This window comes from Haemaphysalis longicornis, unplaced genomic scaffold, assembly GCF_048455015.1.
Source record: "Haemaphysalis longicornis isolate Haplotype H1 unplaced genomic scaffold, Haemaphysalis longicornis Haplotype H1 scaffold_9, whole genome shotgun sequence".
Taxonomy (NCBI): Eukaryota; Metazoa; Arthropoda; class Arachnida; order Ixodida; family Ixodidae; genus Haemaphysalis; species Haemaphysalis longicornis.
Genome location: NW_027526460.1, coordinates 84,311,618 through 84,336,541, shown reverse-complemented (window position 1 = coordinate 84,336,541; position 24,924 = coordinate 84,311,618). Strand labels below are relative to the sequence as shown.

The following is a 24,924-nucleotide window of genomic DNA, read 5'->3' as shown; positions in this document are numbered from 1 at the left end:
ACAACGCTTCAAGGGATGTTTTCTGGCTGCACTTGTCGGCCACATTGCCGCATCTTGAATCATCCTAAACTTCTTCACCTGGTAAATATTTGTTTAAGGTAAGCCACCAGCCCCCCAAATTTTCAAAATGTCAGGATTTCACTTCCATGCTACTACTAAGGCCACCACCCCACTGCTTCACTCAGAACAGCGAATGAACTGCACTTGAGTTCCTTCCCCACTGGGCACAAAAAGAACCGCTAGCCTTTTACCACAACTTTACCTGGACAGCCCGATTTCCTTAATTGACCCATGAACCAATTAATTAGCACTCTGTGGTCGACTGGGATGCACGCACAGTAGACTTAATTATGGGGTTTATCGCGCTTAAGCGACACTTGGGCTATGAGGCGTGGTGTGGTGGAGGGTTCCAGATCCATTTTGACCACCAGGCGACAGACTCGGCAAAGCAGTAGCCCCTCTTCCCCTCTAGACATTCGAGAAGCAGACGGGGGCAAAGCACTACCTTGATGGAGTAGGCCTCCCCGGGAGCGTGGTCGTTGTAGAGGATCATGTTCTGCTTCATGCCAAAGCTCTCCCGCACCCCCAGGTGGTAGAAGAGGGGGTTGCGCTGGTCCTAGATATTAAAAGAGAGGGAAAGGGAGAGAGACGGGGACTTTTAGCTTTGTAAGAAAACAAAAGAACAGTATTAATGTAGCACATGCAAGATTTGGGTGCATGTCACAGTACCGCAGGTGGTGAAAACTAACACATCTATTTCATTTCACAAAGCTGACTGAAGGCTTGGCAAAGTAGTCGGGGTCATCCACTTCTTACATCAACCATAGAAGAAAGCGGGAAAGAGACAACAACGCAGAATAAGAACAAACAGGAGCGCATTGTTCTCCTTGTTCATATTTTGCGTCGTAATCTTTTCCACGCTTTTCTGTATGATGTACTACCAACACACCCACGTTTCAATAATGCTACATTAAACTTCTTTGGGTGAAATGAAGTGCAATGCAAAGCTTTTATTGTACTGGTCTCTCCGGCAAGCATCAATGTTTAACGCAAGGCAGGAGTGCTGAACATGTCTGCTGCATCACGTCAAGGCATGGCTTGGAGTGAAATGCTCAGTAGTAGCAAGCATTAGGTGCTCTTGAGTAGTAGTAGTAGTAGTAACTTTATTTGAGCTCGAGGCGTGTTCAGACGCCAGACGGAGCGGTTCCCAGGTCGCGGGAACCGTATTGGGCCAGCAGCTCCTGGCCCCTGGCCGTCAGCGCGAGCTGGGTCGGCAGGGCGGGGCTGGACCGCAAGGTCTCCCATCGCTCGTGGAGTTACAACCCCCATTTTCATTCAGCCTCCCACTGTGGCGACTTTCTGGCCTCGTCCCAAATAAGAACACAGCCCTGGCATGACCCTCTGCTAGTAATGCAGTTCATAGTGGAGAACTCAAATGATTTGTGCTGCTTTGAATTTTTTACTTTCAGGTATTATCCGGTACGGAAGTAGGTATTCGCATATTTCACCATGTCCACATTCTGCAGTCCAGAACAATTTTTTTTTTAACTCATTCACCTCTATCAGAAATATTAACACAGCCTCTGTGTTCAGAAGTTTGACCTCATGCTGCAAGTACATACTCCAGCAGGGAATACCACGAATTTCAGGTGAAATAAAGACGCATTACCTCTTGCATCAGAATACGCACTCATCATACACTGAACGAGAGAAGCCAGCAAACACCATGAACCATCCCAGGGCCGCCACCCATTCAATTTGCTGCGGAAGCATCCCTCAACAAAGGCTATATACATTCTCTACGCACCAAAAATGTCTGAGGACCCTTCAGTCATTTGTAAGGTTTCAAAATGCGAAGGAATTAATGTCCAATTAAACACATGACACGCTTTGCTTCTGCCCAGCATTCTCAAAGAGCTTTATCCTTTACTTCTGCCTTAGGCTTTGCAATGGCTTCTTTCTGCCTTCTCCGTGTGGCGTCACTGCACGCTCCTGCCAACATACATAGAGGGTTGTTCGTTTTCAGGTTTTATATCTTTTTCACAATCAGGCAGTAAACATCGGGTGCCATTTTTCAAACTGATAATGCGAGAGAAATTGAGTTTTTTTTTTTTGTAAAATCCTTCCGAAATTCAGGTTTTTTCGGGTTAAATCTAGGGATGTACAAAGTAATAAAACTCATTTATTTTATCATACCGTATCAAGAACTGTGTAACTTTTAACGCATTTAAATTGGTGTTTGTTTCAAGCTGGTAATTGGGGGGACATCAGGGTTTTCCAGCAAATACCATACGAAATTTGGCGTTTGTTTGCAACTGAATCAGTAATGATGACCGCAAAGAGCATTGATAACCTCCAAAAAATGACACATTTTATTCTTGAAAAGCTGGCCATTGATTGTTTACACATCCTTGCTTACATACATTATCATCTGCATATGCAACATGTTGGTCTCCATTCGACACCTGTCCAATCGTTGAATGTATCTCAGCCGGGAGAAAGTTCTCTCGACATCACAGCTTCTATTAGCCAGGCACATCAATGTCAGTGCCACATTTGCCAGCTTACAGCAGCGAGCGGTAGAGTCAAGCCAATGCTCAATGAGTTCAACAGCTGTGTTTGTGGAGCTTGCTACCAGAAAGTAACCAGAAAGTACTGCTTGAGAACGGCTGATTTCAGCGCCCGATTGTGCAGATTACTACTTTAGAAAGGTCCATTCGGGAAAAAACCGGGTTTAGCATTTCACTGAAACATGTTCGGGGTGTAAGAATCGGGTAAAATCAGGCTTTACCGGAAAACGAGCAAACCTACATAGGTACATAGGGTGGGTTGACAACGATGGTGGATTTCGCTGCCTGTCTGTTAGCTTGCTTGGCCGTGCTCTTCCGCTCCCTCTCTTCATCTGCGATGCACTGGTGTGGACAGCCACCTTTCGCTACCGCCGAGTCGAAAAACGTGCCATAGAACGTGCCATAGAACCTTGTGCTATGAAACAAAGTAAACACGTATGGTCTAGGGAGCTGTTTGGTGTAACAGAAGCTGACGCTAAGGCCAACTTCCTCGCTCAATGGGCCATTTATGGCCCTCGCATTAAAACCGTGCCTTTACAAAAGCTTGGCTCCGACCTGCGGTCATGGTGAAAGTGCTGAGAAGAAGGGGAGGAGCTAGAACAAGCCCTTGCTCACCTGGATGGAGACGTCGACGATGGCCACGTCGGCATTGTAGAACAGGTCCAGCACCTTGGTCTCGCCAAAGTCGAGCTTCTTGAAGGGCAGCTCGTGCAGGCTGGCCCCGAGGCAGGTGCACACCTTGCGGATCTCCTCGTAGGCCGCCTTGCGCTGGGCTAGCCGACCGCCCACTGCACCCGTGCCTGTGATCTGGTTAATGGGGGGAGGGGAACAGACAGAAAGATCAACTTCCACCGGTCCCAGCACTGAAGTTCGGATAAGCTTCCGACTTCAAACAAGAACATTATAAACCCCGAGGATAATAAATACCCCCGCGTTTATGGAGGTTGGCCAACGGCGATACCAAACTCATTTCAAATGTGGTAGCATTCACGCACACATTGGTGCACCGGTGGCTCTTGACCAAACGGCGGGCAAACAGGGTCTTGGAGACACAGATTGCAGGTAGTCCAGTTAATACATAACCGAGTGATAAACAGCGTGAAAAAAATGAAGGAAGCTCAAACTAACACAAGATCTGAAGGTAGTGAAGCTGTGTGCAACCTTCACCACCATCAGAACAGTTTCAGTCCCCGATTGCACCCGATTTGCTTCTTCCTCGCTGACGCAGCTACCTCTACTCCATCATTGTTGCTGTAAGTATAAGCTTCCTTCATTTTTTTGGAAGTGATAATCACTGGACGTCACCTTAGAGGGGCATACACTACGACGTGTCTTTCTCATTGCAAGCAACTGTTGCCATGATTACGGCGAACGCTGGAGTCTTTCTCGTTCTCAGGAACCGTTGCCACGGTTACGGCTAATGCAGGAGTTTTTTTTTTTGGCCAATCTTGACCAATCTCCCTAATTGGGTATGCTTGGCTTGACAAACGTGCACAGGGGACGCTGAGTGGTCGCCGCAAGGCACGCACGACACACGAGCGCTCCCCATTTTCTTGGTTTTGTTAACTGCTGGGTGGTCGCCACAGCCCACGAGGTTCGTGCTCACGTGCGCGCACTCCACAACTTCTCGGTATTTTTACTGCGGACATGAAAAATTACGATTTGCTAAAAAGCTTCACTCTTAAAAAACACGATGACAGGAGAGCACACAGACACAGCGCTTACCAGCAACCGAAATTTCGCACTGTTCATTAGTCAGCTAGTCTCGGAGAGTTATCCAAGTGCACAAGAAGGGTACACACAATCCCATGCTCTTTTCTGACCCTCCTATTAGGGTAATTTAAAGCTGTTTACTTGTAAGCATGAGGAAGGTGTGGGGTGTGCAGCAAAGAGGAGGAGGTTCAGGGCATTCCCTGCCATCCCTTTCAATCACGCCCTACTGTACGAAGTAAAAGGCAGGCTCCAGAGAGAGAGAGAAACGGCGCCCATTGTTACCAGGTCGATGACGCACACGACGTCCATCTTGCTGCGCGGAGGTGGGCAGGCGCTGGCGACGCTGCAGCAGGAACGGGCATCCACCTCGCTCATGGCCGGGCAGCTCACCTTGGCTGGAACCTCATCCGAGTTCCAGCACAGGGCTTTTCTGCACACAGGGGATGGACACACGGGCACTCTTTTGAAAAACTGCTTTGGGCGCCACAGTCCGTTGTATGAAGAACACCTAACCCAAAAGAAACTTATTCACTCATCGATGAAGCTTTGGAAACTTGCATACTAGCAGCATATTGCCGCGAACCATGTATGGGTTTGTTTGTTTATTGTTTGTTTACTGCCCGGCCACGCTCGACTCTGTTATCTGTGTCTCAAGTGAAGCGCGTCTTCCATTCTTTATTTTTATGCCACACGGGCTATCTTATTCAGATAAGCAGACTGTCTCGCCCTAACGTCACTAGCCCAGAATAATCTTCTTTGATCTACGATGTTCTGGATGTAAATTGACGGTTCAAGAAACACTCGCGCCAAAAGATAAAAGCCTGCAGAGCAGACGCCGCAGGATTCGAATTGCCAGAGCTCGCCTGCACACGTCACTCTGTTGACTGCTGCTTCAGCACGTGTGTATTCCTTGAGTTGTTAGGGGAGCACAAGTTCGCTCCAATAAACTTGTTTTCCTTGAAGACAACTGCGCAGTCTATGACTTCGTGACAATATTACAGCCTCTTCAGTTGTTTTTTGTTTTCTTCTTCAGTATTGAGCCCACTGGAACTGATCGTTTTCTTGATGCCAACATGCATGGGAATTTTCTAAAGTGCTAAGTGCAAACTGAAGAATGCTCCAGCTTGGCCAAACAAACTAGTATATTACTGCATTATATTCCATTTATATACAATGAGCTTTGCCTCTAGTAGTTTTATTCCCTTCTTTTTGCCACTCAATGCAGATGCTTTGCTGCACAATTGTTAATAAATAATTGTGCAAAATAGCCAAATTTCTCCAACTAAATATTGCAGAGCACAGTTTTGAAAGCTCCTTTTCAAGCTGTCGATCTCGAAAAGTTCGACAAGAATGGAACAATGAAAGGCAATGGTCCTGCAGCACACATTTCTATATCTGTTATAATGCAACGTATATTTCTCCATCCATTATAATTAAGTATAACTGTAGCTGGTATTACCTCCCTGCCTTTTGCTACTCAATGCAGACAATTCAATTGAAAACAGTTATTAAATAATTTTCGCGTGGAATCCTGAAAACATTTCTCAAATAAGTATCACAGAGTACAGTTTTGGCAAGATGCTTCCGACTATCAATCTCAAAGTTCAACAAGGATACAACACTGAAAGGTGATGTGCCTGCAACAGACATTTTTTACCCATTATAATAAGGTTTAACTGTAGTGGCTTTTACCTCCTTTCTTTTGCTACTTAATGCGGACACACTACAATTCAAAACAGCATTAATACACATTCGTAAAAAACGGTGAATTTTTTTTCCAATTAAGTATTACCCAGCCCAGTTTTGCCAGTACATTCCCAAACTGCCAATCTAAGAAATTTCAACAAGGATGGAACACCAAAATGCAATGTTCCTTTAGCGTATATTTCTCTCCCAACAGATTGAAAAAGTTACATACCTAGCTCACCTCCTCCCAAAAACACCGCCAACAAAATTTAAATCTACTTTCAGGAAGCCAAATCGAAAAAGATGACAGCTCACCTCATCCCAAAAACACCACCAACAAAATTTAAATCCACTTCCAGGAAGCCAGTAGCAGCCACTCAAGAGCACCCCAGGGAGGATACAGTTATCGCGACGGCCGCCCGCGACCAAGTGATGCGAGCTGACGAATGACGCATGCCTCGCACCTTTGACACCACCGCGACAAGGCCGCTATGACACGCACGGATGCACCCCACGCGTTATGCAGACACGCCTCATCTAGCTACCGCCCGTATCAACAGCGGCTGCCGTCAATCCGCCTCGCGTCTGCACTCGTTAGCGGCACCCACAGCAGTCCCCGCCCATGCCCCTATCACTTTGTTCCGAGGCCCACTTCCGCTTCGGCAGCAACGACAGTGCAAAGTTTGCGTCAATGGTTTCAGAAGATCCGTCATGTTAGGTATTGATTGAATTTTTGTCAAGCTTGTCCGAATAGCGTTTGGACTAACGTCTGGAATGTGTCTAGGCGTGCGTCTGTCTGCCAATTGTCATTGTCAGTTTTTTTTTTTTTTTTAACGTACATGTACCGAAAATGCTGAATGTAAGCCACTGTGCAGATCAGCACTTGCGAAACAAAGGAGAGACGCTGACTGGTCCCTACAAAAACGCTCTTGATGTTTGGGCTTCCAGCACGGAAGTCTTTTGAAATGTAACAGCGCGAAAAAAACGACAAAGGACGCAGAAGAAATTCACAAGATGGGCACTGTCTTGTGAATTTATTTTGTGTTACTCATCACTTTTTTGCGTTGTTATACTTCAAAATGCATACGCACCAACTCGCCCAACTTTCAATACGGAAGAAGCTTTGTTCACAATGTCACAATGTGAACAATGACAGTTCGGAGTGACAGACTGTGAACGAGGCTTCCGTTCTACAGGCCAAAACATCAAGAACGTTTTTGTTTGGATTGGTTGGCATCTCTTTTTTTGTTTCGAATGTACCTTCCTGGCCAGACAGAATTGCATCATGCTCTCGACTTCATATCAGCACTTGAAATGGTGAGAATAAATTTAGGTTAAATGATAATGGTCGTTTTCTTTTTTTACAGGTAAGTAATAAAGGCCTTACATGTTGTAGGAAAACGTGAAACTGCACACAAAATTTGCAACATACTGTGGAAAGGGGGGTATAAAAAAATGCCTCATCATGACCGCCATTACCATTGCATCAATTATGAAGTACACAGACAAGTACCTTGAGCTGCTTCTAAGCTCTCTAAATACAAGTGGTAATCCCATACGATTCTCGGTAGAAAGAATGGATGCAGTTCTATGTATTGGCTATCATACCAATGCAAAACACGTTGCCCTTATGTTTTGCTGCTTCAAATCTTGTTAATTTTAACCCGATTCCATCAGCTTTTTTAAAAATTAAATGAAGAAGTGTTTACAGTGAAAAATCGGTCATCAGACCATGGCATCCCCCCCTCCTCTCCCACAGCAAACCAGATAACAAAAAAAGTATCTGGAATTAGCGGAGCCCCACAAAGGCCAAGGCCTCAGAAACTGCTCGCGCTTAGGCCAACAAAGTGTAGCTTTTATTCTCCACTTCTTCCTCTCTCTGTATTTTTTTGTTTTGCAGGCCAATTAGAGTAGTGCGAGACGTAATAGAAGAACAGCGAAGTCAAAAAAGTGAATCGTCGTATTTAAGCCCATTTCTTTAGATCCAGCACTTGTAAAGCCACAGCTTTATGTGCTCCAAGGACATCAGAGAAAGTTTAACCTACCACCTTTTCTTGTTACAGCCTGAATGTTTTACGATCTCTCAAACAACCCTTTAAAGGAGCCATGAAGACAAAATACAAGTTGGGTTTATTAGAAAGACTGCTTAGACCCGATAACAATGAGGCCAATATCATCGCAATCTTCGAAAAAATAATGGAGATATTGAAGAAAACGTGTGAAGCAGTCGCGACCCCCTAGCCAATTTCCCGCAACTTTTCTATGATGTCACGGAACATTGTTTGTGCGATTCACAGCCGCCTAACTGACCTGTCGCGACGACACATGATTGGACGTCTGTAATGGGGCCTCTAGTTCCATTTGACCGCATCACTTGAATGCTAACGTGCAGTTAACGCACTGAAAATTATGTTTTATTGTTGGCTCGTATGACATCATTCTGGCTCATAACACGTCACTGCGGCGCAAAATTTGAATTTTCAAAAATAATTCTTGCTTTTTTTTCGTTAAAAAAACATCTTTTGTGGCTCTAATGGAGCTGAGTGAGATACTGAATTCTAGTTCTTTCAAATTAAACAAAGTTGTATTTTCTCTTCATGGCTCCTTTAAAGCAGGTTAAACATATGAGCAAAAACAGGTAACAGGCAAGACTATAATTATCTAACAATCAATGATGATAATAATGATTTTCAGCACCTGTGAGCATGACAGCAGTTGTACTTATTCCCATATTACATATTTCTTCTGCGCTTAATTCGTGAAAATATGGCCACTATAAAAATGCTTCAAATGATATGTTTCATTTATGAAGTCATCTGTAAGGGAATGAAATCACAAGTTTGTCGGCAAAGTATTCAGCTCAAGTTTTCTACTCTTTATTTTTGCTGGCTTACTCGGACTATTTCCAACCTTGAAAAATTGACCAGTCTTAACAATTTACAGAACTGCAAGTGGCTTGCAACTTAAGTCACATATCGCTGCACACCAAGCACAGGCTTTGCTTGTTATCGCCAAAAAATCTATTTCCTTTATTAATTTCATTTCCAGTCCCCAAGTCCCAAATACCTGCAAAATATTGCAGCCAAGTCCCAAGTATCTGCAAAGCTATTGAACTTTTCTCCCTCTTGCGGTGGTGCAAGGTATCGCTAGTTTTTTGAACAAACATTGGAAGGGAGGGGGAGGGGTCACGTAGCCTGTTAAGATTAGGCCTTAATACCCCCAGTGAAGTCAAAGGCAGCACAAAATTTTGAATTTGTGATTCAAGGAGTTTACACATTTTTTCTGCAGAAGCAGTGAGACAGTGTGTAATTTTCAATTTATGCTCTAACAAATTCATACACTTTATTGGAAATTGCTGAACAAATTGCTAAACTATTCAAATACAATTAGGACTTAAGGTATTGTACATACCTTTTGCCCATAAGGCCAGATTAATTTATTCCCTCCTGAGGATTTCTTTTTTTTTAACGTACGCTGAAATATAAAACATGCGTGCTTCACAAACAATGCAACTTGGCTTGGTTGAAACTAATTTCATTACTTTTGTCAACCAACTAACACTTGCTCAACAAAGCATTCAACGTGCAAGCCAGCTGTTGCACCTCATTCAGCTTTGGATGCCTCAAAACACAATAGAAAATCATTCAGGAGCAATTAATCTCCTGACCATTAGGAAGTCCCCAAATCCTGAGAGATTGTGCCAGAGTGATTCTGCTTAACGCATTGGGTCTCTTGTTGGGTGCGTTGCTGCATGTGAAACGGGTACCGTATTTATTTGAATACAAGAAGAGGTTTTTTTCAAAAACCCGTAGTCTCAGTCACACCCCGCCTTATATTCGAAGGTCAGTATAGTTATATATAGTCAGTATAGCGGGATTTGCGGCCACGAGCTGCACATGCTAAATTCCGCAACTTTCTGTTGTAGATCATCCTCTGTTCCGGCCTCCTGCTTTTCGCTGATTGCCTCCTGGTCATCGCGAACAAGCGCCTCGTGGCCCGCACCTTATCAAGAAGATTGCCGCCAACAGCAAAGAAGTTCCTGACGTCTCCCTGACGTCAGACCCGACCCCAGCGCCACTGAAACCTACTTAAAGCCCGGACATCCTCAGCCATCTGGGATTTGCGGCCACGAGCTGCACATGCTAAATTCCGCAACTTTCTGTTGTAGATCATCCTCTGTTCCGGCCTCCTGCTTTTCGCTGATTGCCTCCTGGTCATCGCGAACAAGCGCCTCGTGGCCCGCACCTTATCAAGAAGATTGCCGCCGACAGCAAAGAAGTTCCTGACGTCTCCCTGACGTCAGACCCGACCCCAGCGCCACTGAAACCTACTTAAAGCCCGGACATCCTCAGCCATCTGGGATTTGCGGCCACGAGCTGCACATGCTAAATTCCACAACTTTCTGTTGTAGGTAGGTAGACGTGTCTGTTTTGTTATATTGTGCTTTTACCGTCGCTGGCCGGCAAGTCCCCACATTGGTCTTTCGGGTTTTAGTCTTTTTGTCATGGGTATAGACGTGTGCTTGTACCGTGCGCGTATAGGTAGATTTGTCGCCTGTCGTGAACCTCAGAGCCGCCATAAAGAGAGATTTGGCGCAGGATCAGCCCTCATCTGTGCGATTTGCCCCAGGTCTTCAGTTTTGATACTATTAACATGTCTTGCGTTGCTCCTGCTTTGTGCGGGGGATGTTGAGTTAAATCCCGGACCGAAGATTGACGATGTCCTTGCACTGATGAAAGAGTTCCACGAGCAAACAACTTGTTCGCTCAACGAGATAAAGCAGGACATTACGAACTTAAAAGAACAAATGAATTCAATTGGTCTCAGCATCGGCGGCGCACCCCATATCAAAGACAAATTTGACGCTGTCAACGAATCTGTAAAAGAAGTGAAAATGACTATTGCCAAAACCACCGAGGAACTTGCAGACGTTGTTGATGACATGAATAATCGCATGCGACAAAATAATTTGATTGTAAAAGGCATCCCCGAAAAGCCGAAAGAGGACTATGCCGAATCAGAAAAAATTGTAAAGGAATTCTTGTCCCACCACCTCAAGATCAAAGTAGGGAACATAGAGCGAGCAGATCGCCTAGGGAAAAAACGGCCCAACTTCGAACGACCGATAATTGTCAAGTTTCAAGACTTCAAATCTAAGACCGAAGCTTTATCAAACGCTTTCAAGTTAAAAGATCTTGAGACACCAAAAGTGTGGTTGGAGGAGGATTTCTCCCCCAAAATACAGCTGGCACGCCGCAAGCTGCGTGAGTTTGCCAATAATACCCGTGATGAAGGCGAGCGCTACAAGATTCGTGTTGCAACCCTTGAACTCAAGGGCTGTGTTTACCGCTATGATTCCCGCACAGACAGTATCATCCAGGTATCTGTAAGTAACCCGCAAGCATTAGCAGAAAGCCCAGAAACAGCGAAATGGCACCTTGCAAGCAATGGCTGCAAACCAAAAAGACAAGAAACTATTTCAATAATAACTGCGAACTTTCGCAGTATGCTGGGCAAAATTGATGCACTAAAAACATTCATCCACACATGCTCTGCAGATATAATAATTGGTACTGAAACCTGGCTTTCCCCAGACGTAGCTGACAGCGAACTCGCACTCTCGACTTCGTTTGCACTTTTTCGTAAAGATAGGATCAGCACCCGCGGGGGAGGCGTACTTGTTGCAATAAAGCATGAATTCCAACCTTCTGCCATATCAATCGATTCGCCCCTTGAACTCGTCTGGGTAAATGCTTGTCTCGGTAGTGTAACGTGCCTAATTGGTGCCTGTTATAGACCGCCCGACTGCAGCCCTGACTTGTCGAATTACTAAGCGAGTCCCTCGAGTTAATTACACTCAAATTTCCTAACTCAGTAATCATTTTAGCTGGGGACTTTAACTACCCCGCAATAGATTGGCCGACCTTATCAGTAAACTCTGCCCAAAATAGAACAGAAAGGGTTAATTTCGCCAATTTGACTCGTTATTTTCAGCTAACCCAACTTGTGCTAGAACCTACACGTAGCAATCACATTTTAGACCTAATCTTTACCACCCACCCCGATCAGGCCATCACTCAAGTTTTAGAAGAAATTAGTGACCATAAGCTGATTCACTGTACATTTCATTTGCCACGCGCAGGTAGAGGGGAAGTTACAAAACAAATTCGAAATTTTGCACGCGCAGACATAGAAAAGATAAGCCGTATGATGACGAGTTTTTCGAGCAACTTTGAGGTTAACTTCAATAATCAAAATGCGGACGAAAACTGGATGGCGTTTCGCGATAAACTCAAAGAAATCGAAAGCGCATGCGTACCTCTAACGACAATAAAGACAGGGATAAACGACCCATGGTTTACGCGAGAAGTAAAAACATGTTTAAACAAAAAGAAAAGAGCGTACAGGAAGGCGGCAAGGACGAAGTCCGTGGATGATTGGTTAAACTACAAAAAAGTCAGTAGTGAGGTAAAAATTGCAATTCATGAAGCTAAAGATAAATACTTTAACAAAACCCTACCGGATAGCTTAAGTAGTGACCCCAAAAAATTTTGGCGTGTGCTGAACCCTAAAAATAACCAAGCAGTTCCACAGCTGAAAGATGACAACGGTATCATGCTTCCTTCAGATGAATGCGCAGAGTCTTTCAGCAAACATTTCCAAGCTAATTTCACGCGCGAACTCCCCCTCCACTCCCTCACGTCACCGCACATCCCTATAACACACCAGTTTGAGCCTATTACAATCACAATAAATGGTGTCACCCATGCAATTGAAAGACTTTCAACGACTACAAGCCCTGGCCCTGACGGCATAACTACTAAGATTCTTAAGATTACTTGCCCTGCATCAGCTTACTTACTAACCCTGATATTCCAGCAATCACTAGAAACTGGCTGCGTGCCAAAAGACTGGAAAGCTGCGCACATAAAGCCATTGTTCAAATCTGGGGACAAAAGGCACCATACGAATTATCGACCTATATCTTTGACTTCTATTTGCAGCAAATTATTTGAGCACATATTGTAAAGCCATATAATGACCTACCTAAACCAAAACAATCTTCTGCTCCAAAACCAATACGGATTCCGACAAAACCTTTCATGTCAAACACAGCTTTATGAATTATTGACTGACCTTCACAAGTCCCTCCACATGTCCCTTGACACCGACGCTGTTTTTATAGATTTTACAAAGGCCTTCGACCGTGTGCCTCACAAACGCTTACTTCTAAAAATAAATAGCCTAAACCTTGATTACAATACAACGAGATGGATTGGTGAATTCCTAACTAACCGTACGCAGTCTGTTAAACTAAATAACTACATTTCTCGTCCTATTCCCGTCACATCAGGCGTCCCACAGGGCTCTGTCCTCGGGCCCCTTTTGTTTTTGATTTATATCAATGACATCGAAACTGGCATAACATCTTCCATTCGTCTTTTCGCGGATGATTGCGTGATATACCGGCAAATAACTAACCCCACTGACGTATCTGCTCTTCAATCTGACCTAACGCAACTATCGAAATGGTGTAACACATGGCAAATGGGCATAAACTTAGAAAAAACGCAACACGTAAGGTTTTCTTGTGCGCTTGACCGGCCCTTAAATCGCTACACAATAAATGACAGAGACGTACAATCGGCTTCATCATATAAATATCTTGGAATTTACATAACCTCTGATCTGAGCTGGAACTCACACATAGAGTACATAACCAATAAATGTTTCAAAAAACTGGGCCTCTTAAGACGTCGATTACACCCTGCGAGCTTGAACACTAAGCTCCTTGCATATACTTCGCTCATTAGACCATCTTTGGAATATGCGTCAGTTGTCTGGAACCCGCATTATCATTACCTAACAAATTTACTTGAGTCTGTGCAAAGCCGCGCGGCAAGGTTTATCTCGTCATCTTACTCACGTCATCAGAGCGTATCTGCCCTAAAGCATTCCTTAAACCTTATGCCACTCGCCATGCGCAGAAAATATAATCGACTGGTTTTCTTCTACTCCGTACTTCAACACGCTACTTCATTTTCCCAGTTCCACCTTCGAACTGCCAGTTACGTTTCCTCCAGACTAGACCACTCCCGTAAAATCGAACCAATTTTTGCAAAAACAAATAAATATCAAAATTCACCTCTTGTCCTGAGCATTACAGAATGGAACACGTTGCCCGAACACATAGTATCTTCAATAAACTTACCATCTTTTCAAACGGCGCTATTATCATATCTACAAACAGAGTACCTTGCGCAAATAGATGCAGTTTAACTTTATCAATTTCAAGCCCAGTGTTATATGTTCCTTCATTGCTCTGTCTGTGCTATGACTTGGTGTTAAATGCTCAAGTGTGTTAAAGTGTTAAATGCTGAAGTGCTGCCTTGCTCTTTTAAAGCACATTTTGTGTTCATTGTTAGCCTGATGTTAAATTTCTCATGCAAAATTGTATTGCTTGCCTTGTATAGGTCAATCTTCTATGTTTTTGTTTGTATACTCATCCAATGTATATTATCCGTTCAAGTTTTGCTTTTCTGATCCCCCCCTATGTAATGCCCTTCGGGGCTTTTAGGGTATCTAAATAAATAAAAATATATAAGGTGATTTTTTTTACTCTCCAAACTGCACCCTCGCCTTATAATTGTATAAACACGGTAAGTATAATTATCCAATTGCAACAGCCCTCCCCCCCCCCTCCTTCACTTTCGGTAGAATAAGGCAAAAAATGAAAGATATAAAAGGAAAATGCCGCCGGGCAAATGTTTCTATGAAATACGTACAGATGTCTGTATTGCCATTAAAGCTTATATTCAAAAGAAGCAGATTTTTCTGGGGGAATATATTCTGAAAAAGAGAAACTGATATTATGATATCAACACCCAGCCTCAACACCCCTCCCCTATTTAGAGGAATGCTTTTTTTCCCCTCGGACAAAGTTTCCAAAGAAAAAAAACACACTTTGGGAACATGTATTGAATAACCTCTAAAAGAAACTGCGTAAGTGGGAAGAAATTGTGCCTGGGTACTTCACATCGAAGACAGGTGCTTTCATTCCAAGGCTTGCGATAAATGTTACGTAACGCGCCTCGCATGGTGGCAAGCTTGCAACTGGCATAAAATTAAAGCAGTTCCACTCAATGTGGAAGCTGTCAGAAGCGCAGAGCAGTGATTCGCCATAATGGGCTGTAGCGCGTTATCCACTCACTGCTATCACCAAATGCAATTCAAATTTCCCGCCTTCGCAGTGCTCACGTGTCCCCTGCCTGAAACTGCACCTTTTCCTCCCGCATGTGCCCGCATTCAACTGTCACTTTTTTTCGCTCACTATCGTCAAAACAAACCCAATGAGCATTCCCAACTAAATGAACGTGGGCGCTGCTGGTTAATTACGTATATTTTGCCTCAAATGTACCTGCAGTCTTCTTTGCGCTAAAAAACGGGGAGACGTAAGACAAGTGCCAGTGGTTCACGAGTTTTGAATGCTTATGACTATGTAAAGCGCTTGGCTTTTGAAGCCTCTGGGTTATGTCGCGATGATGGAATGCCGTGTGGCTCTACTTGGGTCCAGCAAGCAAGCTACGACGACAATAGGAGCCCCTAAAGTGCTCTGCACTTAAAAAAAGGCCAGAGGACACCCAAGCATTTCTTAAAGGTCGTGAATGCGAAAGCATGAGTGTCCAGTTGAACGTCTGAGATGCCTTGCCCCTGCCTTGCGTTGAAGGGCTTTGCATGCCTGAGATGCATTGTTTCGCAATCAAGCTGCCTTTAATCTGTCACTTGGTTGCGCCGCTGCACGTTCCTGAAGCTTTTCACTCATTCAGCAATGCTTTCCTGCCCCCCCTTACTGCACCTGTTATGTAGTGGCACGGATGGAAAAGTTCAAGCCTGTGCTAAAGAATGGCCTGTGCCACGGAACGCTTCTCGAGGAGCCGTTTCGCTGTCCGAGATGTCAACCTCCACTTTCTTTTCCACTCACCCTTGGCGTTTAAATCGCTTGCATGAAATATCAGACTTGCCACTTTAAAGAACTACCTCCCACTTCCACGCCATTTTTGAAATAAAGAACGGAGAATAGATTGCACATAGCCGTCATGAGGACTTTGCCTCCTTCCTAGATGATGGATATGATGACTGCAAACTATGTGCTACAAATGCCCTTTCGCTCCATGCTGCCATAAACATTAATACAATCGAGCAAATTTAAATATGCAAACAAACAAACAAAAAGGAATGTAGAAGTAAAGGAGCACTTTTTGCTTAAAACTAAGTGTGTAGTTTCTACCAGATTAAAACATCTGTGACGGCCTTTATTTTTGCTCGTAATGTATATAAGGTCGACTGTACTTTATTCTGGATTATAACCTCGACAAGCGTTCAGAATTCTTCATGGTTTATACGTGTACGCTCAGCATTCTTGTTTTTTTGGCTTCCATGTCTACTTTTTTTTCAAATGTGCTGGGCGCGGGTATCACACAACGCTGCAGACAGTTTTACTTTTCAGAACTAGGAAACGTGTTTGTTACTCCCCAACGCGATCCGCGGGGGTGCCAACGGAAACGCCCTTCGCCCTCCGGTCAGCCGCTCAAAAACAACCTCCACATCCCGGCGCGGCCAGTCGAACTCCCGCGCGCTACACTCTCGACGCATCCCACGCAAGTTCAAAGTGCGGGCGGACGGGGCGCCGTGTGTGGTTATTGTCACGACGACGCCGCGTGCCGTTTATGATAAGCAATAAAAACACGGCGCCGCCGTACAATCTAGCTCCTTCCGCGCAGACGTATCGTGAGAATTCGCGCTTCGAAACAGCGCTATATAATGCGCCTTTCGCACGAGCGCTTGGACCGAAACAAGTTAAAAGAGTTAGTTCGTTCCCTTCAGTCTGACTTGAAGATGTGACGATCAAAGCATGTTTGTTTCAACCCCTAAAACTGACTCAACTTGAGTTCCTTTTAATTCTAGTTGCCGCAGGCTGACCGGGGAAATGAAACGTTCAAGTATTCGACACACCACCCCCAAAGTTTTTTTGTTTTTCTTTCTGGCGTGCCTTAGTTTCAAGACAGTGTTTTCGTTTTCAGCGGTTCTTTGAAGGCCACGAGTCCGGCGCCAAGGCGAAAAGGCAGAATGGAAACACAAAACACACAAAAAGCATTTCTTGGCAACCGAACACGCGATTCGAAAAACACAGAACTCGTACCGTCGCGGCTTCGTTAGCGATCGGCGAAAATGTTTCAGTGTGTTTATTTTTCTCTCGGCGGTCGCCGCAACTGCGTTCGGCACCCGTCTCAAGTTTTTGCTTTCCAAATTTGGAAGACACAGCGCTGCACTAAATGCGCAAAGTTTGAAACACGACAACGGTTTCTTGCGTTTCAGAACATCAGCTGACCGTTAAGTTAACTTCTAAATGAAAAACGGCGCCAGCAGGGGCGTTCTTCGGCCCCGAGCGATTGCCACACGCAGTTACCAAAAACAGATGCTCGCCTATTTACGCCTTGCAGGCGGTATCTCGCGAAGACGGTGCGAAAGCCCGAACCGATAACAGAGCCTTTACACCACGGACAATGCTGTCGCTGACCGGAAGAATGTCACTAGCGCGCCGTAAACACATATCCGTGAAAACGTCCTTGTTCGCGATCTAGCTCGAACTTGGTCACGCACGTACGGCGGCAAAATCAAGCACGTCGTAAAGCGATAGCGCCACGAATACGGGCGTCGTCCTAAGTTCAGGGGCAAAGGCCTACTTTACGCTCGCCACACCCACGCGGTGGTAACGCAATCATCCTATCGGACATGGAAATAATCTTACCGTTTGAACATGAGAATGTCATCCAGGCCCCGATTACCATGTCCTCTCACAAAATCCTCTGGCAGACGCCATACTTTGTCACGTGATAGCCTCCCACAGCCGCCTTGTTTGTTCACGTGATGTTGAAGGTTGTCAAAATGACGTTAAATATTCCTAGGTGCAATATGCTTCGTTAAAAAAATCTTATTTAGCCTTAGATGTGTTTTTAATGTGCTATGAAGACCATTTTGGAATTAAAGCTGCTTCAAACCCACGAATGCAGTGTCTAGTGTCGGCATCTTTCGGCGTCGTAGAGCATTAAAGCAACTATTTTCGCTATTTTCCGTCGCTTTCGCACCCACTCCGGCAGGCTTTTACATGACAAAACAGATGGCGCTCGCGCACTGCTCTTTATTAGAACAAACGTTTCTATTAAACGCCTCACCATTGCCACAGCTTGTTTGGTGTTTCTGTGTGTCACGAGCTTCGCGCTACACGTTTTTACATCAGCTCCGTACAAAAGCTACTACGAGGCGAGCGACGCAGTGTGGTGTGATTCTCCGCGAGAGGACGCCCACGGGGGAAGAGTGAAACCAGAACCCAAATTATCGTAGATTAGTTTTTGCCCCGTCCGGGCGACTACGCTAATCAGCGGCCGAGCAAAATACTGTCCTCCTTCACTCTGACTTCACTCGCTGTGTCTAGGTCGTCTGGGAAATGTCTAAGAAAGAGGAACTTCAAGTGAGTACTCTATGATCCCAAATACATTTGAAATATTCAATTTACTGCTCATACGCATGCTCATACGCAGCGGTACGGCGAAAAGCACGGACGATCTAGAACCTTTAGCTATAACTTCCCGGAAATTGTATTTAACTAAATAGCAGGAATAATAAAGCGAGGGGAAATGAAAGGACAATCTGTTTCAAGTTCGAAACTTTCTCAGAGTGGAGCATTTTTGACCAGTGTCCACAAATTAAATCCGCTCGACCCGCAGTTTAGTGTAATTAATGTCGAGAACAGTGCAAATACCTCATTTATTATGGGTGGACACAGCCGAGCCGCCACTGGCTTTTGCATATATGAACGCAATAAATTCCATTCTTCCAGATATAGGAGCTCCAATATTGTGTGCTCTGATCAACAAAATGCTTTATTGCATGCTCGCACGAAGTATACGTAATATAGAGACGTCGGCTTTTCTTTTCTTTTTTTGTCGTCTGGAAGAGATGAGGTTTCGTCACCTTTGAGTAGCATGCAAAACCCGACAGCTTCGCTTTCCATGCATGCCAGCAGACGCCTCTGCGCGTAGTCATCACTGTCATAATTAAAAAAAATATATATACATTTAACGAAGTTAAAATAACGGAACAAAATATTGGGCGAAATTGTATGATGCACGTGGAGTGACAGCAGCCGACAAAGCAGACGCGACGGTCATCCGGTTTTCGTTGGCAGACAGGCGAGCTGCGCTGTAGCAGACGACATTTGACGCCTCAGGGCAGCCATCTTTGTTGTCTTTTTACTTCGCGTTCCCCTATCAGCCGAGGCGCTGGGAAGCGCGCGCGTCTGGCACTTACGGAAAAACAAAAAAAGAGAGGTTTCTGGACATGTCAAACAGGATTCTTCGGGCGCCGAGATCTTTTCCCTGCCTTCGGGCCAGCGGCTTCAAGGCCGACCAGGCGCTTTTTCGTTCGCATTAAGCAGCATCGATGACGTCATCTACGGGTATTGGCGGCTTTAGTCGGACGCGGCACAAAACTGGACCTCTTCCGACTCGCTTAGCGTGTCAGCGTCGAGCAGCTTAGATAACTCCGAGTGAAGGCGAAATTTCTTCCGTATCGTCCGACTCGATATCGTCTGCAGATGGGAAGGACAGGGTCAAGGAGGTTTCGCTATCTGGCTGAATCGTCCTGACATGCACGGGACACGATAATCACTCGTTTTGTCTTCGCCTGCTAACCTATTTAAACGCATAAAAGACGAAAATCTTACTTACATCCTTTCAAGAAGGGAAGATTTTTGTCTATTTTTGCTGATACGGGGCTTTCAAGACAGGCATGCTTATTTACAGCACTGTATGTGGCAATTTGCACCTTTCAAAGCCAATACGAACACACTCGTTCTCCGAGCCATGACGACACATTGAGCGACACGTGGTATATTGGTCACGGCACCTCTCTAGACTCACAGCGAACCCCAGGCACAATGTAACCCAATTCTTCTAACGCCGAAATTTTGAATGAATGCATTCGAGTGTTCTGACACCTTTCAACAGAAGCCTGTTCGATACGGCGAATTTGGGCCCGTTTTTGTGGCAATTATTATTATTATTGCACCGATGAGTGCTTTAAACATTACACTTGCCCAAGAACCAGAGCTATAACTAGAACTGTTCTTGTCTGAGAGGTGTAACGTATTTGTGCACAAACGCAGCATGAGGAACAGGCGTTAGAAGTAAGCGGGTTGGTTCACGTGAGATGTGTTTGCCAGCTGATCTGTGAGGGAGGTCAGTATTGAGTGCAATCTCACTTATCGTTTTTAAAGCCCTCGTCCGCCGTTTCAGATAACGGTTTTACATTTATTTGCTGCACAACTACTTGAGGAGGCTGGCGAAAAAGCCGCAGTGATGCAGATAGTTCAATTGGAAAACTTATCGACGATATTATTGTTGTCCACGCCAATGTACAGAAAAAAGTTTGTACGGTTGAAACATATACCATGCACAAAGTATACTATAGAGTAATCCTTTCGTCACCAAATCTTGATTTCCGGTCACACCATGAGCAGTATGGTGCGACCGGAAGTGATGTCGTCAGACGTATTTCCGCCAGAACGCCAAAAATACGACGTCACTTTCGACAACGTCATCATTAAAGACGCGTACGGAGGGACTTTAGCCATCACCAGTGGCGCTTGTGCAACGAACCGGCAGTAGCTGCGAAATTAGTGAATCCCGAAACTATAGACCGACTGAAACAAGCAAGGATGTGCTCGTGTTAAGGAACCGTAGGTCGTTTAAATTAATCTGGAGAATTTCAACGACGCTACCTATCTCCCATGCGTAGCTTCGGCGCACACAAATTTTATTATGTTAATTTTCTAGCGATTAAATTTGTTGCCTTACGCAAAGGGGAGCGAAGCACCTCCCGAAATTTCAAGGTATAGGGAGGAGTTCGCCGGGCCACTGGCTCTGTCTATCGTTAATTAAATATCACCGACAATTACCTAGCGGTAGCAAGCGAGACGTCCTCGGCTCACATCACGGCAATCAACCATTTTGAAATGCTGATGAACAAGAGCAAAAATAAGGAAAATAACCCGGGGGAAATTCAGACGGCACCCATTACGTCTCGTGATTGTTCCATAACCCCATTTTGCCCACTTGCTTTCTCGTTAACTTCTTTTTTTTTCGTTTCTTGGGTCCCAGCCACACAGTTTGGTGGTGCCCAGCTTTCGCCACGCACCGTACTACATTCAAATCACCCCCAACCCCATCCCGATCCACAACAAACTGATGCACAACTATGAAATAGCAGTTTATGGCACGGGTTGTTTGAGCGGGTCCTCCCCCGAAAGAACTGGTGAACGTGCACAAACCCTATTGCGATCATCATGAACTGGCCCATGAATTGCAGGTTCCAAGAACTGGCCCAGTTATTGAGTCTACTGAGAACGACCAGCATTTGTTCTCCTACCCTCCCTCCCCATTCTTTTCCCCCATCGTGACCAGTGGTCATCCTTTTCTAATAAAGGTTGTCTCTCTCTCTTCTTGAAACTGTTCGCTACCGAATAAATTTATCGGTATTTCATCGAAATAAAAGCCTAACCCGGGGGGGGGGGGGGGTACTCCTGGGATACTTTCAAGGCCAAAAACGTAAATTTCGCTCTGCGGCGAATTATACGAATACTGGTGTATAATTTATCTTAGAGAATTATAGTGCTACCAACATGTTTCGGTTTTTATTTCCCTAGCTTCTGAGAAGAAAATTCGTTAAAAACAAAACACTGCCTATGTATGCGGGTGAAGCTTGTCGCCCTGAAACCAAGCTAGAAAAAGGGCTATGGAAGAAGTTATACACTCAGTCGTTTTTATTTTCTTTCGACGTAGTAGTAGTAGTAGTAGTAGTAGTAGTAGTAGTAGTAGTAGTAGCAGTAGTAGTAGTAGTAGTAGTAGTAGTAGTAGTAGTAGTGCTCCCCTCTCTACATCTGTCGCCTGCCCTCCACTTCAATGAGAGGTTACTACTACTACTACCACTACTACTACTACTACTGCAACTACTACTACTACTACTACTACTACTACTACTACTACTACTACTACCACTACTACTACTACTACTACTACTACTACTACTACTGCTACTACTACTAAAACAGTAGTAGTACCGAATAGCCGATCGGAAGAGGGGAATCAGGAGAGGGAAGTTGCAGCCTGTGTAGCAGGGGGCACTCAGTTCGTCTCGGCCAGAAGACTCCTATTTTACGCAATAAGGATTTGTCGATTCATTTGGCGTTAGCTGTGGGGGGAGGTGTAGATTTGGGGGCAGATGAGGACAGATACTGGGTTGGTGACTAGTTCGATTGCTGAAAATTTAACCGGCGCAAGATACTGGTGGAAAGTCAGCGAGTATTCTTCGAGTGAGGGGCTTCGTGACATTTCTCCTTCTTGGCCGTTTTGTGTTGAAGTTGTACGAAAGAGAGATTGAGAGTTGAACTGGGGTATGGGGTAGTCATGGGGGTCAGCCAGTACAAGGGAATATAAAATGCATTCCGGAGCCACTGTGTGAGCGGCCTGGTTACCCAGGCGGTCTCGTGACCAGGGATCGTGACCAGGGATCGAGACTATTCGTGCGACTAGTTGCGTTGAAGGAATCCGACGTGCACAAGCATTTCATTGACGAGAGTATCAGACTAAATGAGATGTAATTCTTCGACTGATCTGTATGAGTCAGGAGCCCGTAGGTACACGATGAAGGAGTGAAGCCTATATTGGCCGCGAGGGCCACCACTGGAGAGGCCGGCGCTGCGATCGTTTTGACGTCACTTGTAGGATCCCCGTTCCTACCTTGCAGCTTAGTGGGTTGTAGGGCGTGACATGTCGTTTATGACGAGCTTTCTGAGTGCGTTTTCGTGCTAATTTTCGGCTTTTGAAGTTAATTACCAGTGCGTGAAGCGTAGTTTGACCTCATGGGGACTTTATAACCGTGGAAGGGTGCCCGCAAACGACTTGAGCGTGGTGGTGTATGCGGACGTATGCGACCGAACCCGGTGTAAGCGTAAGCTGCGGCTCGTCTCCCCGATCAAGATTTAGCTCGGCTACGACGATCACCGAGCTAAATTTCTAGATTTAGGTTGTCGTTCGCAAGAAATAAGTGAAGCAGGAAATTATGAAGCGTTTACTGCTCTCAGAAACGCTCCGCACACACGTCCGCCGTGTCTGTGTCCGCCGGCGGCTCGAACCGACGTAGGTCGCGACAGCAACACCTTGTTTCCGCTTTTTAAAATCACACTGATCGCGGAAAAGAAGTTCCACATTCGCGAAAGTGGGTGTTAGTGTGGTGAAAAATTGTGCTACGTAGTGTCATCAGCTGTGATTTTCAAGGCGATGCTCAAATATCTGCCGCGATCTACGCCGACCGGCCGCGGATGTCGGGCCCCGCGCCGCCGGCCCGTTCGCGCACGGTGCGGCGAGCGGCCGAAGGGTGGCGATACCTGCGCGCAAAAATCGGCCGAGGCCGTGGCAGGTGTCTTGATCATCGATCGCCTACATGACAGTCACCACGGATACAAACTTCCACATACGAGAAAGGGGGTGATAGTGCGGTGAAAAGTTGTGTTAGGGACTGTCATTCGGGACTGTATAACGGTAGCGGCGATGAAATATCTGCCGCGACGCTAAGCCGAAAGTTCCCAACATCGGACTCCGCGCATCCGAAACCGGCGGCGAGCTAGCTGTTGGAGAAGACCCTCTTCTAAAACTCGCCGCGCGCAAGCATGTTGCATTGGGCTCCCCGAACTTTTTGGGGGCCTCCAACGCTTTGTTCCCCTATTCTTAAACTCCCCATTACTCCACGACGTGTTTCGCGTCGTACGCAACCGCGCTTTCTATGAGAAATCGTGAATTCTCGAACTTGATGCTAGAGAAAGGCACAGGCTCACTGTAAACAGACAAAAGCCCGTGTTGCACAGGTCTTAATTAAAAATAAACATAGCCACGTCTAAACCCGCTCGAAAGCGTTAAAAACTCGCGTTAATACCATTCGTACATTGTGGACAAGTTGTCGCGAAAAGTAAACATATCAGCAGTACAGACTACTATAGTGATCGTTCATCAAATCAGAGCATAAATATATATAAAAAAACATTGGAGGGGAAATAGGCACTCCTTAATCCAAAGTGCAGATTGTACCAGCACTTTTAAGCCTGTGCGGCGAAGCAATCCGCTCACCGGTCTCACGTAGTCATTCATTTACCAGGCAATGCGCGCAGTACGCGTGGTGAGATCACAACTGAGCGGCACGTTTCTGTCGCTGTTGCAAGGTCTATTTTCTTGCACACACAGTCGCGTACATGTCACGTCGCAAGTATTTCATAATGAATTGACAGCGTACTTTTCTCGCCACCAATCGTATCGTCCTTCGTTAGCTGGCTCCGTACGAGCTGTCGGTGGCGATGGTAACAACTACCCAGCCGCGGCGGTGCCGTCGGGAACAAGCGAGCCGTTGATTGCCTGCCCGGATTATTTGGTCTGTAGGCAACTTCTTTCTGTAATTTGCATCAAAACCGCGAGGAGGGGGCACACACTGGTCACAACAAAAAACGTGCGGTCACATAAGCACAGGAAATGTGTTCTAGCAGACGACAGCATAACCCGGCGTCCTACAAGTGACGTCACTCGTAGGTGGCGCCACGGTATGTCCTCGGGGCCAATAGCCTGAAGTTCAGCTTCAAGGAGTGTCACCTGTACGTGGAGTGAGGTGGTGTCATTCAGTGCTGGGTTGTGCGGGCAGTAGCACGCGAGACCAACTCGGTACTTTTTTTTTTTTTGCCTGAAGTGGATGCACTGGTGCAAGGAGTGCAGCAAATGTTCATGTTTTTGCTATTTGATATCCTCAGTGGAACTCTGCACTGGTCTGCACTGCGCTGCACTAATCTGCACCAGTT

The 24,924-nt window shown here is 45.5% G+C and overlaps 2 protein-coding genes across 9 annotated transcripts in view; one reads left to right on the top strand and one right to left on the bottom strand.

Moving 5' to 3' along the window:
• LOC144152560 (mitogen-activated protein kinase kinase kinase 15-like) overlaps window positions 1-17,893 on the bottom strand; it is a 73,965-nt gene extending 56,072 nt beyond the window's left edge. For all 8 annotated transcript variants that reach the window (XM_077683857.1, XM_077683859.1, XM_077683858.1 and 5 more), the window contains exons 1-4: window positions 17,779-17,893; window positions 4,566-4,713; window positions 3,186-3,377; window positions 506-616 (exon numbers count right to left, since the gene is read on the bottom strand). In XM_077683857.1, the coding sequence (XP_077539983.1) occupies window positions 506-616; window positions 3,186-3,377; window positions 4,566-4,713; window positions 17,779-17,789 (462 nt within the window). In that variant the 5' untranslated portion in view covers window positions 17,790-17,893. The remainder of the gene's footprint in view (window positions 1-505; window positions 617-3,185; window positions 3,378-4,565; window positions 4,714-17,778) is intronic.
• A 321-nt stretch (window positions 17,894-18,214) lies between these two features.
• Window positions 18,215-24,924, top strand: part of LOC144151465 (homogentisate 1,2-dioxygenase-like) — a 31,325-nt gene continuing 24,615 nt past the window's right edge. Inside the window, exon 1 of the mRNA XM_077682519.1 lies at window positions 18,215-18,498. Within this exon, the coding sequence (XP_077538645.1) occupies window positions 18,475-18,498 (24 nt within the window). The 5' untranslated portion in view covers window positions 18,215-18,474. The remainder of the gene's footprint in view (window positions 18,499-24,924) is intronic.